General features: G+C 47.1%; 1 protein-coding gene across 2 annotated transcripts in view; it reads right to left on the minus strand.

Moving 5' to 3' along the window:
- Positions 1-3,203: 3,203 nt before the first annotated feature.
- LOC123499400 (nuclear receptor subfamily 2 group F member 1-A-like) overlaps positions 3,204-26,040 on the minus strand; it is a 191,378-nt gene continuing 168,541 nt past the window's right edge. For both annotated transcript variants that reach the window (XM_045247347.1, XM_045247348.1), the window contains 2 exons: positions 5,495-5,714; positions 3,204-5,342 (listed from right to left, as the gene is read on the minus strand). In XM_045247347.1, the coding sequence (XP_045103282.1) occupies positions 5,288-5,342; positions 5,495-5,714 (275 nt within the window). In that variant the 3' untranslated portion in view covers positions 3,204-5,287. The remainder of the gene's footprint in view (positions 5,343-5,494; positions 5,715-26,040) is intronic.

Raw genomic sequence — 26,040 nt, forward strand, 5'->3', positions numbered from 1 at the left:
TGTCTCCTCTTACATGCAGAGAATACAGGAATATTAACTGAAGTCTTGTGTTTTGTGGCAAACTTTATTATTTAATTGTCCTGTCAGTCTGTCTACACCACAGCACAGCACAAGTATAGTACAGTGTGATGGGTGCTGGTAGGTGCTGGAGTCACTGCATCCTCCAACCAAGTAATGTTGATGATAGTAATAAGAGTGTGATGATAATAATGATACGAGCAAAAATGACAATTTGTTTATACATAACCAGTTTTACCCTTCAGGTTGTGATGGAGATAATGTCTATTTTCTGAGAGCGCACGCACACACACACACACACACACACACACACACACACACACACACACACACACACACACACACACACACACACACACACACACACACTGGTTGGTGCTGGCGTATATTAACAAGTTTGCAGGCTTGATAATAGTGAGGGGGAGTGGGAGGGTCAGTACACTATTGGGGAGGACTGAACACTGCACCACATGTCCGGGGTGAGAGTGGAGGGTGAAGGCAGCAGCATGAGTGAGATGAGAAGGGACAAGTGTGTGCTGCGGCATTGAGAGGATAAAACCTAAAACGAAAGCTGCAGGCAGGGTTGCACGTGCTTGTTCCTGATGTGGGTTAAGGAATGCGGACTGAGTTAAGGTGTGGATGGCGAGGACAAGGCTGGGTAGGCCATTGGAGGGAGGTGGCAGACTGAGGTGGGTCGGGGCAGGGGGGGGGGCGGTGAAGGTGTGAATTATGGGCAGGCATCGTTGGCCTAGAACTCTAGATAAAGACTCAAGTGAACTGGTTTTGGCTGTCGAGATGTTACTTGTGATTGGCGTTGACTTTATTAGTATAGTGTGAATCATTGTTAAAACCAGTGAAAAATTTATTACGAGAGCGGGGAAGGATGAGGTCAGGTTAAGTGGACGTTGCTGGTGTTAGATTGGTGAGGGGGCAAGACAAGGCACCAGTACGCTTAACACTCAAGACCACAACCTCCATTCCTGTAGTAAGATCAGTGTCTCTTGACTGACGCCCAGCACCTTTTCACCGCTACAGCGTGAAGGAAACAAAGGGAGCCAACGAGGGATGGCATGGGGGAACTGGCGGGTCGTGAAGTGCGGGCTGGATGGGTGGGAGCCTGGGTGTCGCTGTAGGGGAGGGAGGGCAGCGAGGGCAGTACATACACTACACGGCTGCAGCAGGTCTGAGGCCGTGACCTGTGCGGGGTGAGGGGTGAGGGGTGAGGGGGCCGGCACACACAACTTTCACCGCAACCAGGACGACGGTGGGAAGTCGATCACCGTGAGGTAGTAGGGGGGGAGGAGGAACTGATGGGGGCGGAGGGATGGGGGATGGCGATCACCTGGGAGGAGGGAGGGAGTCGTGAGACCACATTCTTGGTGCCCCTCACTGTGACCTCCGACCTCTGTGTGTGTGTGTGTGTGTGTGTGTGTGTGTGTGTGTGTGACGCTGGCTGTGGTTCCTATGTCGTGTTCTCCTGTGAATATACTAGAGTGTTCCTTCCTTTCCTCCACTCATACCTCCACCTCTACGCCTTATCATTCCACCCTCCTTCCCGCATCTTCCTCCTGCACTCTACACTCTCTCTCTCTCTGGGCTCTTCGACGTCCTGCGCAGCTCACCGCCTCGCCTCTGCCACTTGAGCGTTCCTGGCACACGACCGCTCTGCTGGCATTAGACTGACCTTTCTTTATCAATTATTTAGTGTTCTTTTTACTGGGGCACTAATTTATAAAGTTTAATGTGTGTGTGTGTGTGTGTGTGTGTGTGTGTGTGTGTGTGTGTGTGTGTGTGTGTGTGTGATCCTTTGTTGTTTCATTATTCCTTGTTGAGTCGATTTTCTCTGTACTTTCCAGTTTATTATGTGTTAAAAAGAAATGAAAGAAAAAAAATCCTCCTTAATTTTCCTCCCACGTTATGTTGGTAGCTTGATTGATTCACTTTACCAGTCTCCACTCAACAGTATTAAGTTAAACCAACAGCTCTTCTTTATTTCATCCAAAGCTTCCATGTTACATATTAGTTGCCTCTCTAGTTGAATGTTTAAAATCACATTTAAATATTCTCTGCTGGCGCCAAATGGCTTGATTTGCTTCTGAAAATTGTCACTGTGTGGTTTGCTTGAGTCGAGTCAGCTTCAGTGAACCGTCGTGAAACTTGCTGTTCCTTCTGTGGTGAGGAGCGTAGTCAACCAACCTTTCATTTATAATATTTATTTAGAGTACTTTTAGTTAAGCAAATATATTCACTACAATCACATCATGACTGCTGATAATGTATCTGGACTTACACGTGTTGATAACCAGTAAATCAATCCACCAGCATTACTTAGTGGTTTGCAGTGAGGGGCGGAGGCACGCTGCTCGGAATACTCAACACCGCAGCAACCAGATGTGTCCAGTGAGCCGGTGTGAGCGTCGTGCGGGACTAACCAGAAGCAAGGACAAGTTATTAGTGAAGAGATTTATGAGTGATACCAACACAGCCCAGGAAAACCAGAAGTGTCAGTAAAGTAGTATCATAGGTCAGTGAGTGAGTGACACGAGAGACTAATGGATGTGGTGAAGTGCAGCATCTCTCGTCTATGACCGTTGTCTGGGTGATCTTTTCATTACCGCTGGCCAGTAAGACGGTGGTCCTTGAGCGATCTTATGCTGAACACCTAAATTCTACTGGTGAGAGGATAGGTAAAAAGACCCTTGAGTTCTGCATAAACCATTATCAGTGTTCCGTTATAACCAGTGAGTGGTCATTGAGTGTAGTGTTTATACCCGCCCACAGGCACTCCATTGTCACTGATGAAGACGTGACCTGTGACCTGTGAGTACCTTTGTGTGTCTATCTTTTAACTATATGGAACAGGAGCTGTGCTGCTGTGGTGAGTGTTGTAACCTGGTCCTTCGAACAGTGATATCTCTTTAAGATTATTATTGTTGGTTGTGGTTCAGTTCCTCCTTCCGATACAGGTGGCTGTGTATTGCAGTAGTACTGTATTTGTATGAGTAACATTTTGAAGTAAATTGTGTTGAAAGTGTTGCCATGATTTGGTAATTATGTTTCGTGGAAGGTTGTGTTGTTAATGACGTGTAGCAACTGACATGCTCTCTCTCTCTCTCTCTCTCTCTCTCTCTCTCTCTCTCTCTCTCTCCATCAAGTTGATGTTGGTGGAGGTGGATAAAAGGACGTTTTACAACAGAATTTTTGAGATCATTTATTTAAGAGAAAACGTACTGTTTGTGTCTACGACACCTGTGTAGCCTAAGTACAAACAACATGGATGACGTCACGGTTGTCACACACCTAGGACGCTCACACGGGCAGCGCTGCCAACGCAGTGGTGGGCTAACACGCCTCTGGAGGAAGTGTTACTAACGCTGTGCAGCCCCGCCCGTGCATCTTTGTACACTTGTTGGTGGCACCTGTACACGCGGTGGCACCCGTACACTAGGCAGCGGCACCTGTATACTTGATAGCGGCACTTGTACCCTTGGTAGAAGTATCTGTACCCTTGACGGCGGCACCCGCTCACACGACGGCCTCGCACGCATGGGGCCTCACTGCAGCCTCGTGCGTCCTCACAGGGGCGAGGCAACAGACAAAACATTTAGCACACAGTGGTGGTGCCTGCCCAGGGTGGGTCCACTCCCCTTCCCCGCCTCCGCTCGCACCCCGCCGCCGCGCGAGGCTCCTCGAGCGTCAGCACCCTCACGGCGAGTGCTGGAGTGATACTGAGAAGACTGCGAGCCTGGCAGACTGAGCCAGAGAGGCTCAGCGGGTGGGCGTCCCCCAGGGTGGGCAGGTGATGAGCGGGGATGTGGGGCGGACGAGTGCAGAACACATCCTGTCTTGTGCACTCTACTGCTGTATGTTTTGATTCATTGGATATGTGATTCAGATTCGTCAAATCTTTACAGTGGAATTCAGGACCACAAGTCAAGTGTTTCCTGCCGCTTCCCGCCGGTGGACATCTTAACAGTGAGACACGTGATCTGGATGGGTTTTGGGATGAAGGTCAGTACAAAATTTGAGATTGTCCCCAACTCTGCCTTCCAAAACAGGGAAAAATCTACCATACCGGGACAATGGCTAGAACACCTGGTCTAGCGTGTCCGCCCTGGCTTCCGTCGCCGCCCTCGCCGTTAGCCCTCCTGTGTGTGTGTGTGTGTGTGTGTGTGTGTGTGGGAGAGAGAGGGAGATACATGGTGATGTGTGCGTGGTGGGAGGGGGTTGGTGGGGCCGGGCCTGCGATCGGGCGTGCAGCGAGGGCCAGGGCGGCAGGTCATCTGTACACGTGGAGGTGCTGCCGATTGGCCACGCACCTCGACCCGAGTATAAAAGTTACTTACATTGTAATATATACAAAATATACAGATCCGAAAAAAAAGGTAACTGCTCATTGTGACGTTGGTGTTGTCCTGCACGCGTTTATCACATTCACGGGGCAGCTGCTGCGGGCTGTGCATCTGGCGCCGCGCGAGCCACCCCTGCCAGCACCTGTTCTCGCGCTCAGTCCTCTTTGAAAAAATACCAAACTCGTCGTTTTCGTTTGTTTCCCTGCGTAACTCGCGGAACGTTTATCATTGTGTTTCACAAACTCGTTTAACATCATAACGTTAGGTTGTCCCATTGGCAACGGTCACTGAATGTGTGCAGTGGTAGTATTAGTAGTAGGATCACCGGAGTCTTGCCACCACTGAGTGTCGGCGCAGAATGGACGCCAGTCTGTGGTGGCTGCGTGGACTGTGTCAGCGGGGCCTTGCAGCCTCACCCCGCCCCGCCGCATCACAGTAGCCGCCCTCCATTGCCTCCTCCTGGCGCCCCACTAAGTGTCCTGGCGCCGCGGCTCCACTCTCACTCCGTCTTCCCACCTCGGCAGCAACTGGAAGAATCCTGCGACTTGCACCATACTCATGCTGGGGTGCAGTATGGGAGGGAGGAATCTCTTCGTTGACATGGGCACGCTGAATCCCCGCACTGAAGGTTGGAGAGGCCCAGCATCCCTGGTGCCCTGCGTGGGCGTAGGGGAGAGGGGGGGCGGTGAGGGTGGTGGCGGAGGATGGGAGGGACTTCCCTCAGCGGTTCATCACCGAAAGGTTGTGGAGAGTGTGGGGAGCTGGAAGGAGGACACCGGTGGAGTGTGTGTGTGGGCCGAAGTCTGGGCGTGAGCGACGGACGTGAGGGCGTGGGCGGCGGAGGAGAGGGCATGGGAGGCGGCTGAGGTGGGCACGTTTCCTGGAGTGAGGCCTGGATTCGTGCCCAGAGCCGCCTGTCACATGCTGCCCATGTAGGGCCAGTTGAAGGTCGATCCTGAGAGCAGCATGTCCCTGTGGAATTAAAAGCACCAATGTTAATCGAGGAATGAGACACACCAGCATCAATGGAGGGTTAGGACACGCAAAACATTTAATCTCGACTCCTCCATCACAAATATAATAATTTCGTAGTTCACAGTGAAGCAAACAGAGGCGCCGCTCACCTGATGAGGGTTTCGATGGGGGTCTTGCCAACCAGTCTGACAAAGAAGAGCTGCTCTATAACAGTGGAAGAGACGGTGCGCAGCGAGGGCAGGCGGAGCAGTAGCTTCCCGAACCGAGTGGGTTGGTTGGGGTACTGTGTCCTGCAGTACTCCTCCAGGGCACACTGGGACTTCTCCTGTAGCCCTTCGATGTGGGAGAGGTCGCTCAGCCCGCACGCATCTGCCGGAAGAATGAAACATTAGTGGGAGTTGTTCTTTAGTGACACACGACTAAACATCGTTCATACTTATTGCTTCGAGAGAAAGTTCGTAACAGATGCATTATAAAAACTGGAATACAGGCGTATGGAACAAAAGTAACAGAAAATAAGATATGATTAAAAACAAAATAAAAAAGAATTGAAAATAAATCAATAAAGAATAGTAGGAAATTCGTACAACAGTAAAGAAAACACTATATCGCAGTGCAGCCAGAGCAGGTAATTCAGCCCAACAAGTAGCAAGAGCCGCACACCTGAAGTATAGATCACCGCCGCTTCCTATCCATCAGCGGCTCTTGTGGCGGAGTGAAATATGCTGTGTAACAATTTATCACCATTGTAATTCAAATCACCGACCACTGACTGGAAGAAAGGCAAGCAGGTTTAGTGGTAAATAAGTGAGGCTGCCTACACGCTGTTCACTCCACGCCCACTGCCAACAGAGCAATGCCGCTTTCCACCGCCTTCCCCACCACCTATTCTCACCATCTCCCTCTCCCACTACTCTCTGTTCGTAGCCTGTATTTAGAAACGCCTTGCTTTCTCGCCACGATTTTTCCAGAGATGATTAGCCGTGTTGTCAAGAGTATTTCTCCTGTTCGTAAGGCAGAAATCTTGTTTAATATGTCACTAGGACCGTAAAAACACCCTTAACCCTTTCAGTACCATGACGCATTTCCATATTCATTCTGCTTACTATTTGGTGATGTTATACAGCTTCAGAAACTTATGTGAGGATCAAAATATTAAAGACTGTGGCCATTAATCTTCTGACCTCCATAGACTCTTCCTAATGTTAATAAAATGGTATAATTGTACACAAATCTCAAGGTAAAAATGTGTCGCAGTATTGAAGGAGTTAAAATCATTATATGTTCAACTATAACCATTTGAAAGTAGCGTTTTGAAATACGGTCCAAGAAATTTAACATCCACTAGTTTCTGCTCCCCATCCCCACCACCACCACCACCACCACCACCACCACTACCCAGAGCTTTCAGCTTCACAAGGCGGCACTCAAATCCGTCATAACCTTCGCTGTGTGGTCATAACTTGCTCCAGGGAAGAGAGAGACGTGGTTAAGCCGGAGTTATGTATTACTCTCCCGTGAGGAAACCGAGGGAACGCGGAGCACTGAGGCGTGAGGGAGTGATCCTTGAAAACGTAATTGCAGTCATGGTGGAGTTGAGACAAGGGAGGTGAGGCGCCGCACGTCAGAGATTGGAACCGTGCGTCCGTCACCGCCTCGAGATACTGACAGATAAGAAAGCAATAGGATATGGGACTCTTGAGGGGAATTTTAGACCATGGGCGTGAGAGGAAAAGGTAACTGAGATAAGAAGAAATTAACTGATAGCATATGGTACTTTTGAGGGAGAGTTTAGACCATTAACGTTAGAGAAGGATAACTGAGATAAGCAGAGATGAACTGATAGCATATGGTACTTTTGAGGGAGAATTTAGATTGTGAACGTAAGAAGATAACTGAGATGAGGAGAGATAAAGAACTAGTTGCATATCCTACTTTTGAGGGAAACTTTAGATCATGAACGAAGAAAGAGGATAATTGACATAGGGAGAGAAAAGGAACGAGTAGCAATATGGTTCTGATGTGGGGAAACTTTAGGTTATGAACATGAGAAATAATAATAATGGTAATTCTCGCATGTTTAAGTTGATACTCTTCTAAATCCCCGTATTTCCCTGATGTATCCTTAGATAAACACGATAATTTTCCCTGGAAGACTGCGAAACTTATCAAATTTACCTAACTGCTCAGTCATCACGACCACTACAGCTCATCTAACAAAGACAAACAGGAACCAAAAAACACGCATTAATAAATCACACCTAGACGGCAAAATACGAAGCAAAGAATAACGCTGAAAACATTCTGGCAACACCTTTATAATAATCTGGAAGCTGAGAATCTTGTGTATCCTTCGTTCATCATCAGAGACTTGCAACGCTCCACTGACACCCACCAAGCTAAACCAAGCCAAGAGAAGGCAACCCACTCCTCCGCCGCCGCTGCACCAGGAGAAAAAAAGTGGCACGCGAGGGAATTAAAGTGTGGTGCTAGAAACGAGGCAAAATGAAGACGAAGAACCGCCGGGAGGAGGCCAAGGCGTTAGCAGGTATTGGCTCACGTCCGGCCCGCTGCTCGCCGTCAGGAGGTTGTGGTGGTGATGATATGGTGGTGATGCGTGTTGGTAGAGTGGTAAGAGTTTTGTGGTGATGCTGAGTCATTGTGGTGTTTGATGGTAGTGGTGACAGTGGTGGTGGTATATTAGCGACGTGCAATGATTGTGTGATTAATAGTGATAACGAAGGCTTGTATTCTCAAACTCGTCTGTGCTTCACCTTCACTATTTCACAAGGCTTCATCTAAATTGTCACGAGTTTTTAAGGTGTGTTTGAGGTTCTGGAGACAGATGGACAGGATTTCTACATTATTAACTGGAGAAACATTTGAAAACCCCGCTAATAATTTCTGTGGCCTTGGAAATAGTTGTGGTGAGAGAGCAAAGCGTTTCTGAAGACTACAAACTTTGACTTCAGAGTGAGAGTTAGCGATACACTTCCCACAATATTAACTAAACTTTCCCTGACGCACTGTAAACCCGCACGTTGAAAATGGTCAGTTATGAATGGTGGATCGTAAATGGAATCCTTAACACCACACAAAACTATCAGATGCGACCAGGCAGTGATTCCCAGACCCTCTATAACGCCTTTACATTTACTACCTACACGCTAATCACGTACCATTTAAGAGATCGGTTTATAAACAAGCGATGAAGGATATATGGAGTTCCACAATGCTACAGAAAACTAGGGTGGAAGGTACAATTTCCTTAAGACCTGTGCTCGTATTTTCAAACACCTCTGTGCGTACTGCTATTTCACGAGGCTTTATTTAAGTTTACACGAATTTTCTAACGTGTTTTTACGGTTCCAGAGGCAGAGTAACAGGATGTCTACATTATTAACTGGAGAAACACTCTTGAAAACCCCGCTAATCATCTTTGTGGCCTTGGAAAATAGTCGTGGTGAGAGAGCAAAGCGTTTCTGAATACGGACCTCGATACGACACCACCTTCACCATCTTCACGCCAATCACGTACCAATGAAGAGATCAATTAATATAGCGATGGTGGATGAATGGAGCCCCGGAATGCAACACAGGACTAAAAAGCTGTGAGGGTACAATATTCCCGAGACCCGAGACGACACCATAGCATTCATCATCACGCTAATCACGTACCAACGAAGAAATCAATTAATACGGTGATAGCGGATGAATCAAGCCCCGGAATGCAACACAGGACTTAAAAGACGTGAAGATACGATTTTCCAAGACCTGATACTACACCATTGCATTCACTATTTCCACGTTAACGAAGAAATCCATTAATATTGTGAATGGCGGATGCATGGAGCCCCGAAATGCAACACTGGGCTAAAAAGAAGTGAAGATACAGTTTTCCGGAGCGACACCATTGCATTCCACGTCTTCACACTAATTACACGCGAGGAAGTGCAGCAAACCAAGCCATGCAGGTCTGAGTAGCGTCACTTTTTAGCAGTGCAGGCGAGTTACCGCAAAGTGGGCGAGGCACCTTTTTTTCTCCCCCCGCATTCTTATTAGCATGAGGGATGAGCAGTGCACACAGAGGGAGGAAGGAAGGGAAGCACCTTTTCTAACTAAATGACACCACTGCTTAACGATCTGTTCTCTCCTCGCTCTTTCTCGTTGTTCTCCTTCCAAAACACACTTTCTTCCCTCCCCTGCGTGTAAGGGCGACCCCTCCGCCTATTATAATATAGCGGCAGACTTCTACCCGCCTTTTAAGACAAATGAGCTCATATCTAAATTGTAACGCGTAATTTTGGCTCTCATGAATATTCAGGGCAAGCCGCGGTGGGGAAAGGAAGCCTCATCCTTTTTCTCCCTGACACACGAGGTCCTGGGCGTTCACGGAGGGGGGAAGGGGGAAGAGGCCGAGGGGAAAGGAGGAAGAGGAGGAAGACTGGGGGGAGGGAGGTGTGGTTGGGGTGTAGTTTACAGTAATATTTGTCGTCTCTGCGGCGGAGACAACGGAAACTGCCCGCTCCCCCTTTTTTTTCTCTCTCTCTCACTCTTCTTTTTTGTTAATCCGCCGTGAAATTGTCCGGTGCGAGAATTGATATAGTAGTGCTCGCCAGGATGCTCTCTCTCTCTCTCTCTCTCTCTCTCTCTCTCTCTCTCTCTCTCTCTCTCTCTCTCTCTCTCTCTTGTTCGTTCTGGTGGTTTGTATTGAGTATTCTGCGGAAGGAAGAGAAGGAGGAGGAGGAGGAGGAGGAGGAGGAGGAGGAGGAGGAAGGAGAAGGAGAAGAAAAGGAAAAGAAGAGTAGAAGAATGAGAAGAAGGAGGAGGAGGAGGAGGAGGAGGAGGAGGAGGAGGAGGAGGAGGAAAGGAGAAGTGGTGTAGGGAGGAAAGAGAGAGAGAGGAGGAGGAGGAGGGGGGAATGTAAGGAAAGGAGGAATAGTAAAGTCTCCCCCCTTGAGTCCCTCTTTTGCAGTGGGCCATTATAGTGTCATTACGTTTTCTCTAATGCCAGCGGGAGGAGTCATTACGCGCTTGGTGATTAAACGAGCGAGAACACCCGACACTCCGCCCGCGCCTATTACAATTATTCTTTTGCTGCGATTTTTGCTGCTCCTCCCTATCATCCCCTTTTGTTGTCTTGAGCGAGGACTTTTACCCGTGATTTTTCTCCCCAGCTTCCCCTTGATGCGAGTGTTTCTCACCCCGACGGCGTGGAACAAGGGCGGTGGATGGCGGAAAAAATCATCGCTGGGCACCGGTGGAGAATGAACCGAACGAGGCGGAACTGTAAATGCTCTTGTTCTCCCGTTTTCTTCTGCATTTTCTTTTTCTCAGTGTCTTTATCTGTATCTTTAATAAGCAATGATAAAAATGCGCTAGTCAAAGATGATGAAAATAAAGCATTGTCTGTTTGATCTCTTCAGTACCGTGACACGTTTTCATATCCATTCTGCTTACTATTTGGGGATTTTCTACAGCTTCAGAAACTTATGTAGGGATTAAAATAGTGAAGACTCTGGCCATTAATCTTCTAACTTCCAAAGACCCTTCCTAATGTTAATAAAATAGTCTAATTACATCCAAATAAGCAACGATAAAAATGAACTAGACTAAGATGATAAAAAAGAAAAGCATTGTCCATCTAACCTCAAGAGCGGCGATTGTATAAGACTCATTGATATTTTGCACCGAAACAAAGAAGTTACTTGGAGAGGCGCCGGCACACCACACATTATTGCTACTCACAACTTTGCTCTTCTTCTCGTTGCGGGAGTGACATGCTGGCTAATGGACGAGCTGGAACAAGGGATTACCGCCGGATCATTAGAGAGGAGGGGGACGGGAGCAAAGAAGCGAGAAGCGGTGAACTGAGACTACGGCCAGTGTTCTGAAACGCTTATCTCTCACCACAGCTATTTTCAAAGGCCACGGAGATGATAAGTCATGTTCTCAAGACGTTTTCTCCTAATGATACCGTGGAAATCATATCAATCTCTCACTAGAACCGTAAGAAGAGACTTGAAAAACGTGGAGCTTCAAGTAGAGCCTTTTGAAATAGAGGAGGTGAAGCGCAATGTTTCAGAAGCTTCTAGGTCATAAGGATATTACTCCCTTGTATTTCCTCCCCTGTCGTTTCGTTTGCCCTCGTTCCTGCCGCAGTGATTAACGTGGCCACTAAGTAACTCGTTTAGTCACTTTGGCGCACGCCCACGCCACGTCTCGGCCAATTATTACCCCGCAGCAACACGCCCAATCCACATTATCCACGCCCACGCTACCTTAACTCGCCAGCGGTCGGATAATTAATAGCGGTAGCGTGTGGGTTGCCTCAGTTACCACCCACGCCTCTCGCCTTGACATAGCTGGGGCAGAGGAAGCGCAGAAGCAAGACTGGCTCGAGGTGTGGATGTCAGGCGAGAAGGAGAGGAAGGGGAGGATGCATCTGTAGCGGAGGTGAATGTCCCTTTTTACGGCGCCGCCATCGGGAGTGAGAATACGTGATAAAAGTTGTGATTGATTTGTAGCAGCCACGCACGCCGCTGGACCAGGAGGGAGGACGCCGCGGGGAGTGATTTACGGTATGAGAAACGCCTTTATTTGCTGGCTGACCGTGCTGGGTGAGTGGCTCTTACGCAAGGTGTCTGTGTGTGTGTGTGTGTGTGTGTGTGTGACGTTTTTATCGGTTTCCAAGTGATTCCTGGAGCCTCGAGGGACGGTCGCACTGAGGTTGTTTGTTGGGTTACGTGAGAGGCGAAAGGGGCGCCCCGAGGACCTCTGTGCCGCCCTTGTCCTCGTGGTGTGCGGTGCCGAGGTCTTATTAGCACTTGATTTCCCTCCCCCACCTCCTCCACCTCCTCTTACTCTCCCAACCCGGCTCTCATTATCCTCTCCTTCTATTTCTCGACTATCGCTGTGCCTTTCCGTTGCTGCAATCGACTACTACTACTACTACTACTACTACTACTACTACTACTACTTTTAACTACTAAGTTCTACTACTACTACTACTACTACTACTACTACTACTTTTAACTGCTACTGCTACTACTGCTACTACTGCTACTGCTGCTACTACTGCTACTGCTACTGCTACTGCTACTGCTACTGCTACTGCTGCTGCTGCTGCTGCTGCTGCTGCTGCTGTTGCTGCTGCTGCTGCTGCTGCTGCTGCTGCTGCTGCTGCTGCTGCTGCTGCTGCTGCTGCTGCTGCTGCTGCTGCTGCTGCTGCTGCTGCTGCTGCTGCTGCTGCTGCTGCTGCTGCTGCTGCTGCTGCTGCTGCTGCTGCTGCTGCTGCTGCTGCTGCTGCTGCTGCTGCTGCTGCTGCACTGCTGCTGCTGCTGCTGCTGCTGCTGCTGCTGCTGCTGCTGCTGCTGCTGCTGCTGCTGCTGCTGCTGCTGCTGCTGCTGCTGCTGCTGCTGCTGCTGCTGCTGCTGCTGCTGCTGCTGCTGCTGCTGCTGCTGCTGCTGCTGCTGCTGCTGCTGCTGCTGCTGCTGCTGCTGCTGCTACTGCTGCTGCTGCTGCTGCTGCTACTGCTGCTACTAGTTTTAACTATTAACTACTACTATTACTACTGCTAGTAGTACTGCTACTACTACTACTACTACTACTACTACTACTACTACTACTACTACTACTACTACTACTACTACTACTTGCACCACCCACTACAAGAAATACAGAAAAAAAATATAAACAACGTGTGTGTGTGTGTGTGTGTGTGTGTGTGGGTTATGGCTACAGCATACGTAGGCATGAGTGAGGCGAAAGAGTGAGTCTCGGGCAGCTACCAATTACCACAAATCATTCTTCGCTTCGCCTGTCAAACTGAGGTGGTCACGAACCGCCAGCCGCCCTCCCCCCCAACCTGCCCAGCCTCTCCTCCGCTTGTAAATAACTTTCGAGGCTTTCCCGGGCGAGTAAAGCCATTTTTTCGTGTAATGTTCAATATTGCTTTGATTTTTCCTTACATTTTTGCAGTGGAGGTTTTGTGGAATGAGGATGTGTGGGGGAGGTGTCATATTCGCTCTCTCTCTCTCTCTCTCTCTCTCTCTCTCTCTCTCTCTCTCTCTCTCTCTCTCTCTCTCTCTCTCTCTCTCTCTCTCTCTCTCTCTCTCTCTCTCTCTCTCTCTCTCTCTCTCTCTCTCTCTCTCTCTCTCTCTCTCTCTCTCTCTCTCTCTCTCTCTCTCTCTCTCTCTCTCTCTCTCTCTCTCTCTCTCTCTCTCTCTCTCTCTCTCTCTCTCTCTCTCTCTCTCTCTCTCTCTCTCTCTCTCTCATACACACACACAAAGCAGTCTTCTCTATTCTTCTCTCTCTCTCCCTCCCGGTCATCTAACCACTCTCCTGTTGTAGAACGAGGAACAAACAACACTGGACAAACTAAACTAATGGATAGGGAAAGAGGAAGATTATGAACTGAAATACACCTGAGGGCTTAGAATACAATGTTAGATAAACCCTAGAGAGACTTCCCAGTGTACTTTCTATCAGACAAAATATTCTATCATTCACTCCTCCTCTTACTCCTCATTCTCTTCTTCCTCATCCTATGCACCGAGTTATTGTTGGGTTTTTTTTTTGGCTCTCCTCCTCGACTCTTCTTTCCCATTCTTCTTTCACGTGGCAACTTGTAATTCAAGTCATTGGTAGAACAAGTGATATAATTAGGGTTTAGTTAATAAGGCCTGGTGGCGGGTGTAGTCTGGTGCTCGAGTGATTTACTAGCCCAGGCTGTTAAAACCACGGCCACCTGTCTTCTCCCGCCTCTCTCACCTCTCTCTCCCTGACAATCTTTCACACCTAGACTCTCTCTTGGCTGTCGTTCACTTCGTTTTCTTCTTCTGGCTTCTCTTCTTCTCTTCTCTCTGTTGTTTAGTGGTTTATGTTGTGTTGTTCTTCGCTTTCATTCTTTCATGTTGCCTTTTTTTGTTATTTCTTTTTTGTGTTGCAGTTTAAATTTTGTGTTTCTCAGCTTTTATTCCTTGGTTTTTTGCATTTTTATTTCTAGTCTTTCTGTGTTTAGTTATGTGTATAGTGGATTTCTTCTTTTTTTTTTCGTTATCTTGTCTCTTTTTTCACCTCTCTGATTCTTGGCTCTCGTTCCTCTAGTTTTTTTTTTCTATCTCTCTCTCTCTCTCTTTCGTGTCTCTTTCATATTACGGTGTTTGTTTTTCTCATTCAGTAACATTTTCACATCCTTTTGGTCATCACTCCCCATCCTAATCTCTCTCTCTCTCTCTCTCTCTCTCTCTCTCTCTCTCTCTCTCTCTCTCTCTCTCTCTCTCTCTCTCTCTCTCTCTCTCTCTCTCTCTCTCTCTCTCTCTCTCTCTCTCTCAGCCACCACACTCATTCCAACCATTCTCTTTACATGACTCGTCCTTCCTGTCTCTGGCTCCTCGACTCATCCTATTCCATCCTCGTGTTTACATTCTTCCCTGCCATCAGATCTTTCCTGTCTTCACTTGTCAATACTAACCTTCCCCTTTTTTTTCTTTAAGCCTGATGAGTATGTATTTTTTTTGTCATTGTTCCCTTCAATACTCTCTATAGGTTTTTAGTTCTCGACTTTATTACTTCCTTATCACTCTATTGGACATTCTCTCTCTCTCTCTCTCTCTCTCTCTCTCTCTCTCTCTCTCTCTCTCTCTCTCTCTCTCTCTCTCTCTCTCTCTCTCTCTCTTCCATTGTCAAGGTTTCTCCTATTCGTTATTCACATCTATTTTTTTCTTCCGTTCCTTTTTATCATCTTTTCATTATTATTCCTTTTATCCACACCTCTTCTCTCCCTCCATAGTTTCTTCCTTCACAGATTTTCCACCTGTTTCTCTTTCACACGCTTTTCTTTTCTCCCTTCCAAATATCATCTTTTTATTTATTCATCTTCTTTTCTGCCTCGTATCATCAAAATCCTCTTCTCTTTCTTCTCTCCTCTCATTTCTTTCTCAGGTTCTTTCGTATTCCCTCACCAAACCCGTTCTTTTTTCTCTGTCTCTCCCTCTCTTTGAAATCCTGCCTTATCCATTCCTTCACACCTCTCTCCTCTCTCTCGTTCGTCTTGTGCACCGACGCCCCCTGGCCACGCTAAGCTCCTGCCAATTAACATTCAATGGGTATCACTTGGAGTTCAGGGCCTGGATGAAGTGATTAGCTACGCGGGAAGGAAGAGGAGCATGGGAATGATGGTGTAGGAAAGTAAGATGAGAGGTGAAAGAGAAGGTTGGGAGATTAACCTCTTCAGTACTAGGACGTATTTTTACCATGAATTTGAGTAGGTGAAGGGTCTATGGAGATCAGAAGATTAATGGCCAGATTTTTCACTGTTTTTAATCCCCACGTAAGTTTATGAAGCTGTGTAAAATCACTAAATAGTAAGCAGAATGAATATGAAAACGTGTCCTGGCACTGAAGGGATTAAATGAAGTGCGGTTTTGTCAATGAGTACACGAATAAAATGTAGCAAATTTGAGTTAGAGAAGACAAGAGAGAGAGGTACGAAAATAATGGTGAAGGAAAGTAAGGATGAGAGGTGAAAGAGAAGTGGGAATAAAAAAAAATGTTTTGGTTTTGTCAATGAGTAAAGGAGTAAAAAGAAGTAAATTTGAGTTAGAGAAAAGGAAAAGGGGAATGAGAATAATGATGGAGATAAGTAAGGATGAGAAAGACAGGTAAAAGAGAAGGTTGGAGATTAAAAAAAAAGCGTTGTGGTTTTGTTAATGAGTAAAGGAGTAAAAAGAAGCAAATTTGAGTCAGAGAAAAAGGAAAAAGGAAAGAAGAGATGCACGGTAATGGTGGTGGGAGGTAAATAAGGGAAAGAAAGAGGCGGGAGAGAGAGGGAGAGGTGACGGATCAAAAGAAGAGTGTTTATGTGGTTTTGTGGATGAATAAAGGAGTAAAGAGAAGCAAATGTAAACAGCAGAAAAGGGACTCCTCTCTCTCTCTCTCTCTCTCTCTCTCTCTCTCTCTCTCTCTCTCTCTCTCTCTCTCTCAAGAAGGGCATCCGGCGTGAAACCTTTGCCAAGATCCCTAAGCGAATCTAATCCCTTTTGAAACAGCGATCCCGTACACAGGCAGGCTAGTGAAGCTGTCAAGGAGGGAAACAAGAAGTCCATCTCGTTAGTTCATAGACACGAGACTCGCTTACTTTCTACATCCCTATTTTGGAGAAGCGAACAAGCCCCGACTCTTCTGGCTAATCTTAACCTCGATGTACGTTTTGTTTATCGTAACTGAAGACGAGATTCAAGCACTGTAGCGATCTGGGAATGGTGGTGATGGTGGTGGTGATGGTGTATGTAAAGGAGGAGGAGGAGGAGACCTTACACAATGCTTTACGCCCCTCCAGTGTCTCCAAGGACCCAGACGATGCTACACCCTCTCCCTCCCTCTTCCCTCCCTCTCCCGCACTCTCTCTCCCTCTCCCCGTCCCTCCTGCCTGGAATAGATGGGCCATACGTGACTCTGGCCACTTTGCCCCAGCCTTTTACGAGCTCCGGGTAAACAGGCGCGCGTCCGTCTCCGCATGCTAACGTGGCCATCAAAGCCGAGTTATTATGTCTTGGAGTGCTCCTTAAACTGGGTGCGTGTTGGGGTCACTTTGGCCTGACCCTCGCCGCTGCCAGCATCTCTCGCCCTCCTTTTCTTCTTCTTCCTCTTCTTCCTCCTTCGCCGCCGCCGCCCTCACCGCCGCCGCCTTTCCCTTATTCTTGTGTTTTCCTTTTTTTTTTTTCAGTCACGTTTATTTTTTTTTTGTCTTTCTCGTCCGGGTTCGAATGTTGAGTTGTGATGAATAAGGAAGTGTGTGTGTGTGTGTGTGTGTGTGTGTGTGTGTGTGTGTGTGTGTGTGTGTGTGTTTCTGTGTGTGTGATTCTATTTCCTCCTTCGTACACCCAGCAAGGATTTTATTTCATCACTTAGTTTGACATCACCACCACCACCACCACCACTATCATCACTATCATCAGCCTCATTACATTTATCTCCTATATATAGTTTTTCTGATATACAAATCCCCATGTTACATTCATACATTTCCTTACACTACCACTAGCAGCAGCCTCCCCTCAGCATCCCTCAGTCTTCCCCTCAAACACTCTCCCATCCTCTCACCACCACCACCACCACCACCACCACCACCACTTCCCCGAGAACATAACGGCATTTCCATTTTTATGCCCTCATGTTGTGATTCATTATTATTCCATTTTAAAGCTCCGGTCGCTCGTGACACCCTCGATTCCTTCCTGCTGTTCTGTATCGTTTCCTCCTCCCTTCCGCCTCGTCCTTTGAACTTCTAATGCGTCCTGACAGCAACGCCACTCACACCACACGAAACTAGTCTCTTTGAACCCCCATAACGAGAGAATAAGTAAAATAATAGCACAACCACACTCTATTCTTTCATATATTCATTCCTACATGTTCTTGATCTCGTCAGTGTTCTCGCCAGCTTACTGTTGCTCGGTAAGACTCCTGCTGTCGTTGTCGTAATGCAATTGTGTGGAAAGACTTGCCTGGCTGGTGAAGGAGTGTTTGGTGAAGCGGCAAGATACTGGAGGCTGTGCGTTTGGTGAATGGGAGAGTGGAAAGGAGAAGAGTAAGAGGAGGTATGATAGGAGAAATGGATAAACAGAAGCAAAAGGGAATGACTAGTGGCTGAAAAAAAGAAGGAAATTGATAATAGGTGGGGAGAGAAGAGGAGTAAAAGGAGATATAGTAAGAGATATAGATAAACAGAAGCAAAAAGGAATATGAGTAGTGGCTAAAAAAGAAGGAAAATGACAATAGGTGAGGAGAGAAGAGGAATAGGAAAGATGGACGAACAGAAGCAATGTAGAATAAAAATGATAAATAAAAAATAATAGATGAGAAGAGAAGAGGAGTAGAAGGAGGCATGGTAGAAGAGATTGATGAATAGAAACACTAAAAAAATAGGACTGGTAGATGAAAAAAGAGAAAACAAAAATACAAGTGAGATAGGAAGAAAAAAAAGAGAGACAGGACCAGAATCACACACACACACACACACACACACACACACACACACACACACACACACACACACACACACACACACACACACACATCGGTCCTCACACTTCGCCTCGTTGGTTTTCGAGTCGACGTATGGGTTGTGGCCACTTTTGCCCCGCGAGAGAGAGAAAGAGGGAGAGAGGGAGAGTGAGGGGAGGCACAAAGGGCGAGACAATGAGGCCAATTAAAAAGAGGTGGAGGGCAGGCCGCCGTGTGTCACTTGAAATAACGCAAAGCTTCGTCATCGTCTGTGTCTGGTTTTGCGGGAGTGGAGGGGGTAGTGGTGGCGATGGTGGTGGGGATGGTGGTGGTGAAAAAGCATGTTAGATTTGGAAGAATTAATAAAGGAAAAGTAGGAGGAGGAAAAAGGAGGAGTAAGAGAACTATAGGGTGGGACATTTGGCTAAGGAAGGCAAAAATAGTTGAAAGAAGAGGAGAAAGGGTAGAAAATAAAGAGGAAAAAGGGGCTGAAGGAGAATCTCAATAAGGAATTTGAAAGAAAATGTAACTTAGAGAGAGAGAGAGAGAGAGAGAGAGAGAGAGAGAGAGAGAGAGAGAGATTGTCGCTAAGGCCAAATTCTCTCTCTCTCTCTCTCTCTCTCTCTCTCTCTCTCTCTCTCTCTCTCTCTCTCTCTCTCTCTCTCTCGTACAGTAGCTCATTTCCCTTTCAAATGCTCCAATGGCCAGTCTGACCCCAGAGTGCCATTGTTTCCGTCCCTGGCACCCTGCACGCCTTGGCACCCTCTTCTCTCTCTTCTCACTCGGGTACTTTTTTTCCTCCCCCTGGCACTATGGCACTCTGGCACTCACACCCTGGTCTGCACTTTTCCTGCCATTGTATTCTAGTTCTGGAAGTCTTACCCTCTTTTATTATTTTTTCCTCTCTCCTTATTGTGTTGGCCTGTACTTTTGGGTCTTATGTTAATTTAGGTGTGTGTGTGTGTGTGTGTGTGTGTGTGTGTGTGTGTGTTGGTGATTATACACATTTCTAAGGTTGGTTGGCTCGTGTGGAAGACAAAACAGAGATAAATAGAGAGAAGAGGTCTTGCTTTTTGTCTTTCTGGATTTTGAGAAGGGTTAGTGATGAAATAAGAGTAAAGGAAAGGTATGTCATAGTTTATCCTTGAGGTGTACGCAAAGAAAATGGTGTAGAGATGGACTGCAAGGTTGGCAAGACCGGAGGAAGGATGGACACTCAGATGATAGGAAGGGAAATTAAGAAATGTAACTTCCTCGCATTGAAACTAAGGAAAGAAAAAAGAAAATAGCGAGGAAAACTAAAACATTAATTTATTTTGAGAAAGAAATCAAGAAAAAGGAATCAGAGTAAATAAGTAAATAAATCAAGAAAACTCAGATGATTTGAAAGGAAACTGCGAAATGTAACTTCCTAGCAGGAAAATAAGGAAAGAAAAAGAAAATAGTAGGAAAACTAAGACATTAATTCATTTGAAGAAAAAATAAATCAACAAAGGGGAACTAGAGAAAATAGATAAATAAATAAAACTAATTTGCTAGAAGGAAAACTAAGAAAACGGTAATGAATTTTCTACACAGTAACTGATTCTCTCTCTCTCTCTCTCTCTCTCTCTCTCTCTCTCTCTCTCTCTCTCTGCCCTTACTTTTCCCTCCCTATCCTGGAAACAAGAAGGTGAAAATAAGGAAATAAGAAAACAATAATGGCTTTTCTACGTGGTAACTGACCCTCCCCTCTCTCTCTCTCTCTCTTTCTCTCTCCCTCTCTCCCTCTTTCACCTCTTACTTGTCCCCCTCTCATTCTCTCTCTCCTCTCTCCTCTCTTTCTCCTTTTTAACCCCCTCCCCCCTGCCTTTCTCTCCACGGCTCCCCCACACCTCACCTCCCCCTGAATGAGGTGAGGAGGAGAGTGTGGGGGAGTAAAATAGAATCAGAGTTGATTTGAATAACAATGTATCAACCGGAGGGCGAGAGTCCATTATCCGGGACACTGTGTCGGCCTGGGTGGTCCCCCTGCCCCCCCCCTGCACCCCTCTCCCTGCCAGACCAGCCCCCTTCTCCCCTCCCTGTTCTTGATGCTTCCCTCCTCCCTTCCCCCTTTCTCTCTTCTACAGCTAGCACTGTGTCTTCTCCCTCCCTTCCCTTCCCTTCCCCTGTCCTCATCCCCTATCATTCTCTCTCTCTCTCTCTCTCTCTCTCTCTCTCTCTCTCTCTCTCTCTCTCTCTCTCTCTCTCTCTCTCTCTCTCTCTCTCTCTCTCTCTCTCTCTCTCTCTCTCTCTCTCTCTGCCACCACAGTCATTACCCTTCTCATATTATCTCTCTCTCTCTCTCTCTCTCTCTCTCTCTCTCTCTCTCTCTCTCTCTCTCTCTCTCTCTCTCTCTCTCTCTCTCTCTGCCACATTCTCTTCCTGCACAAATTCTATTATCTTTCTCTCACTTCCACCTGCTCTCTCTCTCTCTCTCTCTCTCTCTCTCTCTCTCTCTCTCTCTCTCTCTCTCTCTCTCTCTCTCTCTCTCTCTCTCTCTCTCTCTCTCTCCACCATAACATCAATTAACTGCCATCACCATAATTGTGAATTCTTCCTTCGTGTAACCATTAAGACAGCCAACCATTGTATTATTATTATGACCACCATTACAAAATATACATCATTTCCATTATAGTGTATACTGATGCCTGCCTCTATCATAGCCTTTAGGATCTTACTACTACTACTACTACTACTACTACTACTACTACTACTACTACTACTACTACTACTACTACTACCACCTCTATCACTACTACTACCACTACCTCTATCACTACTACTACCACTACTACTACTACTACTACTACTACTACTACTACTACTACTACTACTACTACTACTACTACTACTACTATATTCTCCTTCCCTTTTTTTATCTTTTTTTTTGCCTTCCATTCTTCTTCCGTCTTTCTTCACTTTCTACATCCTCTTCTATTCTTCCTTCTCTCTCTTTTCTTCGTTATTCAGTTATCCTCTTTCCACTATTACTAATATCAATTGGTGACTATTTCTTCACCTACTTATTTCTTTCTATCTGTTACTATTCCTCCTTTTATCCCTTTTCTCTTTTACTTCTTATTCACCTCTCTGTCTTTCTTCCATATTTATTCCCCATGTCTTTTTCTTATTCATTCTCATTCTCTTTATCTCTTTTTCTCCTTCCTATCTGTCTCCCCTCTTTCCCCTCATCACCTCTTCCCCCTTTCCTCATTCTCTGGGTGCAAGAGATCAGTCACTGCCATTATTCTTTGGACGATCGATGGTGATGGTGGTGGTGGTGGTGGTGGTGGTGGTGGTGTAGCGGATGACAAAGGTGATGAGGCAGACAAGAAGATTGATACGAATTTGGTTACTGTTATTATTATTTTTTTTATTATTATTTTTATTATTATTATTATTATTGTTATTATTATTGGTTTTTTTTTTTGGTTATTTGTTTTTTTTCATTTTCTTTTTCGATTGTTTGTTTTGTGTCTACTGTTGAAAGAGTTGTTTTGCTTTTTATCTTTTATTTACTTATTTATTTTATTTTATTTAGTTTCTTTTGGTGTGTGTGTGTGTGTGTGTGTGTGTGTGTGTAGGAGGATTTTCATTATTTCCTCATTTTCTTTTCTTTTATCATCATTATCTTCATTTTGCCCGATCATCATTTTGCTCGTAACTTTTTTTTTTCATTTTTTTGCTCATCGCCACTTTTTTTCCTTTCTTTTTTTTTTTCTTTTTATTTGTGTCTTCTCATTCCGTCTTTGTTCCGTCATTAAATATTTTGTCGACACAAGAAACTGTAAAAGGATCATCACTGCTTGGCTTGTTCGGTGATTATAGCACACACACACACACACACACACACACACACACACACACACACACACACACACACACACACACACACACGGCCCGGTCCCTCCTCGACACAGTTGATTTCATTCAGAATTTTACACCGCCAGCATCAATGATTCATAAGGAAACAGCACCCGGCCTTTCCTCCCTCCGTCCCTCCCTCTCTCCCTCCCTCTCCTTCCCTTCCTCCCACTCCCTTTCTCTTCCCTGTTCGCCTCCTTTCCCATCTTCCAGCGTCAGTCAGATTCTTAAGACATCTCCCAGTCTTAGTCGATATGAGCTTGGAATTAGCGAAGATGGAATACGATTACAGAGAAGAGAGAGAGAGAGGGAGATAGAAGAGAGAGAGAGAAAAAAAAAAAAACCGCTACCATTCGGATATGCGGAAAAATGGAATCAATCCAGCCGAAGAGCGACAAAATATAAATGAAACTGCGGTCCGCTTTCAAGTCCATAAAAATCGTAGCCGCCACAAAAGCGAGTTTAAAATCCGTACGAGGCGAGTCGCTAAATCATAAAAGCGACGAGCTGTTTGCCTTCCAGCTGAGCCCGGGCTGAACACCACAGATAGCTTTGAAATTTAAATCTTGATTCAATTAACTGGGGAATTAGGGCGATTTTTACCACCGTGTCAGAAGGGGGAGGTTGTGGCAGATTTACTGTGGAGGGGAGAACACAGGGAGGCTGAGAAGGGGAGAAGGGAGGCTGGGGAGAAGTTCTGAGGAAGATGGAGGGTTTGGGGAGGACAAGAAAGGGAGGAAATGGGGAGAGTGAAGAGTAGGGAGAGAGAAGCATGTGTGAGTTGAGGTTTTGTTAAGAAGCAGACAGGCGGGGGACATCCCAGGGGAAGGAAGGGAGGAAGGGAGGGAGAAACTACGAAGGAAGAGGAAGAGGAGGAAGCAGAGGAAGGAAGATTGTGAAAATGAGAATAAATTAAATGAACGGAAGGAGATTTGGTTTGTTGAAGAGGTGACCTTGAAGAACAAGAAGAGGAAGAGGAGAAGGAGGATTAGGAAGAAGAGGAGGAGGAGTGGGTATGAAGGAGGGGGGGGTATTGTCCTGTGAGGAGGAATATGCTAATGAAAAACAACACGTGAATGGGGAGGTGGATGAAGAGGCGCAGTGGTGATGGTGGTAGATCAGGAGGAAAGCGAAGAGGAATAAGTGGAGAGCTGAAGTGAAGTGGAGAAATTCTAGGATAGTGAAAATTGGAGCTCTGTTTGTTGATAATGTTTTGTATGTTTTAGTTTTGGTTTAAAGGGTTTTGCGAAGGTACATCAAAGCTCTCTCTCTCTCTCTCTCTCTCTCTCTCTCTCTCTCTCTCTCTCTCTCTCTCTCTCTCTCTCTCTCTCTCTCTCGCTAATTGTAAGTTTTAATTTCTTCTTACAAAGCGAAGTAACAATTTTCTTTTGACATTAATGATCTTTACCGCTCTTCTTCGTCTCTTCCTCCTTCATAACCACCACCACCACCACTTCCTCTTCTCCTCCTCCTCCTCCTTCTCCTCCTCCTTCTCCTCTTATTCTTCCTGCTCCTTCCCACGACTCCTCTCCTCTCTCGTCCTTCGATCGGCCCACACCAACTCTTGACTACTTTTTGCGTACCTTACCTCTTCTCTTCTCCTTCCTTCCCCTCCTCTCTCATCTCCTCCCCCTCCCCCATCACTCCTTTCCTACCCTCCCTCCTCCCTCCCTCCCCTCCTTCCTTCCTTCACCTTCCACTAACCTTATCCTTCATTCCTTTATTATGCCTTGTTCTCTTTTATCTGTTTTGTTCTTTCCCGTTTCTCTCTCTTTGTTATTTTGTCTATTTTTGTGCGGGTTCTTTTAATGTTCGTGTTTTCCAGTCGTGTTCTTAAATGTGTTTTTTTTTATTCATTTCTCAAGTTTGCCGGGTTGTATTTAATTGTGAGCAGACTTTTTTCCTACTTTTATTACTCTCTCCTCTATTTCCTGCTTTGTCAGCATATACCTCACTCCTCTTCCTCATCCTTTTCCTCCTCTACATACCTAACGAGTTACCTCAGCATTCCGGGTCCTCTCTCTCTTTCTCTCTCTCTCTCTCTCTCTCTCTCTCTCTCTCTCTCTCCCCCTCTCTCTTCCACCCATGAAGCGGGTTCGGGGGGTGCTGGAGGCGGGAGGAGACTGGTGAGGGATGGTGATGGGGGTGCCGAAGGTGGTTGGAGGGCGTGAGGCAGGAGGATGGTTGTCGGGGGAGGCGGGGATGAGTTGATGAGGGACGCTCGTGCCGGCCTCGCGACACTCGTGCCTCGGCAGACCCTCACCGCGCATGACTTGCCAGCCCTTCACGCAGGCAGCCATTCATAAAAAAAGTACCGTCTTGCTACCTCTCAGCCTCAGCCTCGCGTGGGAGAGAAGGATGTCATTGCGTTAGCAGGAAGTGCCGCACACATTGCCTTACAAGATTCCACAGGGGTCATCTTGATTGGCGTCTGTTGATCTGCCTTGTGCCAGAGCCTTTACCTCTTGCAGTGTATGAGGAGGAGAAGCTGACCATTGCAAGGCTCCCTTCCTCCCTCCCTCCCTTCCGCCTTCCACTCGGCACTCTACGCTTACTGACCTCTCCTCCAGCGACCCCTACCTCCGCCTGGCTTTCCAAATATGTGAGTCACCTCGAGCCTGAGACACACCTGTTTGGCGTATTGTTTGGCGTGTTCTCACTCAGCTTGGTCTGCTGGCAGCCCGCCCGCACCGACCCTGCGTGCTCCACCCATGCACTTGCTACCCGCGCCTCACTCATGCTCATCGGCCTCTACAGCTCTTCTATGATCTCCGATGCCCCAACACTCGCCGCTCCTGCGATGCGGCGCGGGTGTGGCAGGAATAACACTCAGGGTCAGTGGAAGGAGAGGAGAGGCGAGGGGAGGGAGGCGCCAGCGGCTGGCGGGTACCGCTGGCCCGACCGGCCGGCATTAGCCATTCTTTACACCGTGATCACGTAATAACACCCGCGCCATAACTTACATCCTCCCTCACTCTGTTCACTTACGCATAATTGTCTTTCCTCCACCGTTTAAGAGGCCCGAGACCACGGCCACTACACGAGAACCCGCGGAACCGGGGGCTGCAGACCCATGAGGGCCTCGCGCCTCGCACCGCCCGCTGCCGACCACACGAAGCCTCGCCCAAACCCACACACTGAACGTGACGGGCATGACGCCGACACTCCGCCGCCTCGGCACAGCCACAGCTCGCCTCGTAATGTATACTGGCTGCCGATGGACATTTTGATACTGGTACAGGCAGAGAGAGACAGACGTAAAAAAAGTCACTATAATGGGATCCCTCCGTCACTGCCGCAGTAAGCGAGAAGAGACTGTCAACTCGCCTCGATACGATGACTCGCCAAACGCCGCACGTCTGCTCCTACAACTGCTGTAATAATTCATTCAGCGACGGCCACACTCCCGACGCTGACAAGAGGAGCTGCCGCACTGACATGGGGACCTGAGGGCGGCGAGTGGCAGCAGGTGGCGACTGTGAGGGAGTGTGAGGTGTCCCCAAGAGTGTCAACATCAGCACCCTTTCTCCCTCCCTCCCTCCTTCCCTGTACTCCAGCACGGCAGTCAAGCACCACCTGTTCCGTTCAGAGCATCACTGGAGTTCCGCGTTCAGATGCAGGAGGAGGAACTATGGGAAGGTGAAGGAGACACCGCGACGGAATGTGAGAGAGAGAGAGAGAGAGAGAGAGAGAGAGAGAGAGAGAGAGAGAGAGAGAGAGAGAGAGAGAGAGAGAGAGAGAGAGACGGAGAAGGAAGGAAGGGCTCTGAGGGAGAATGGAAGGGCAGGGGGCGGGG

Source organism: Portunus trituberculatus, chromosome 49, assembly GCF_017591435.1.
Source record: "Portunus trituberculatus isolate SZX2019 chromosome 49, ASM1759143v1, whole genome shotgun sequence".
Lineage (NCBI taxonomy): Eukaryota > Metazoa > Arthropoda > Malacostraca > Decapoda > Portunidae > Portunus > Portunus trituberculatus.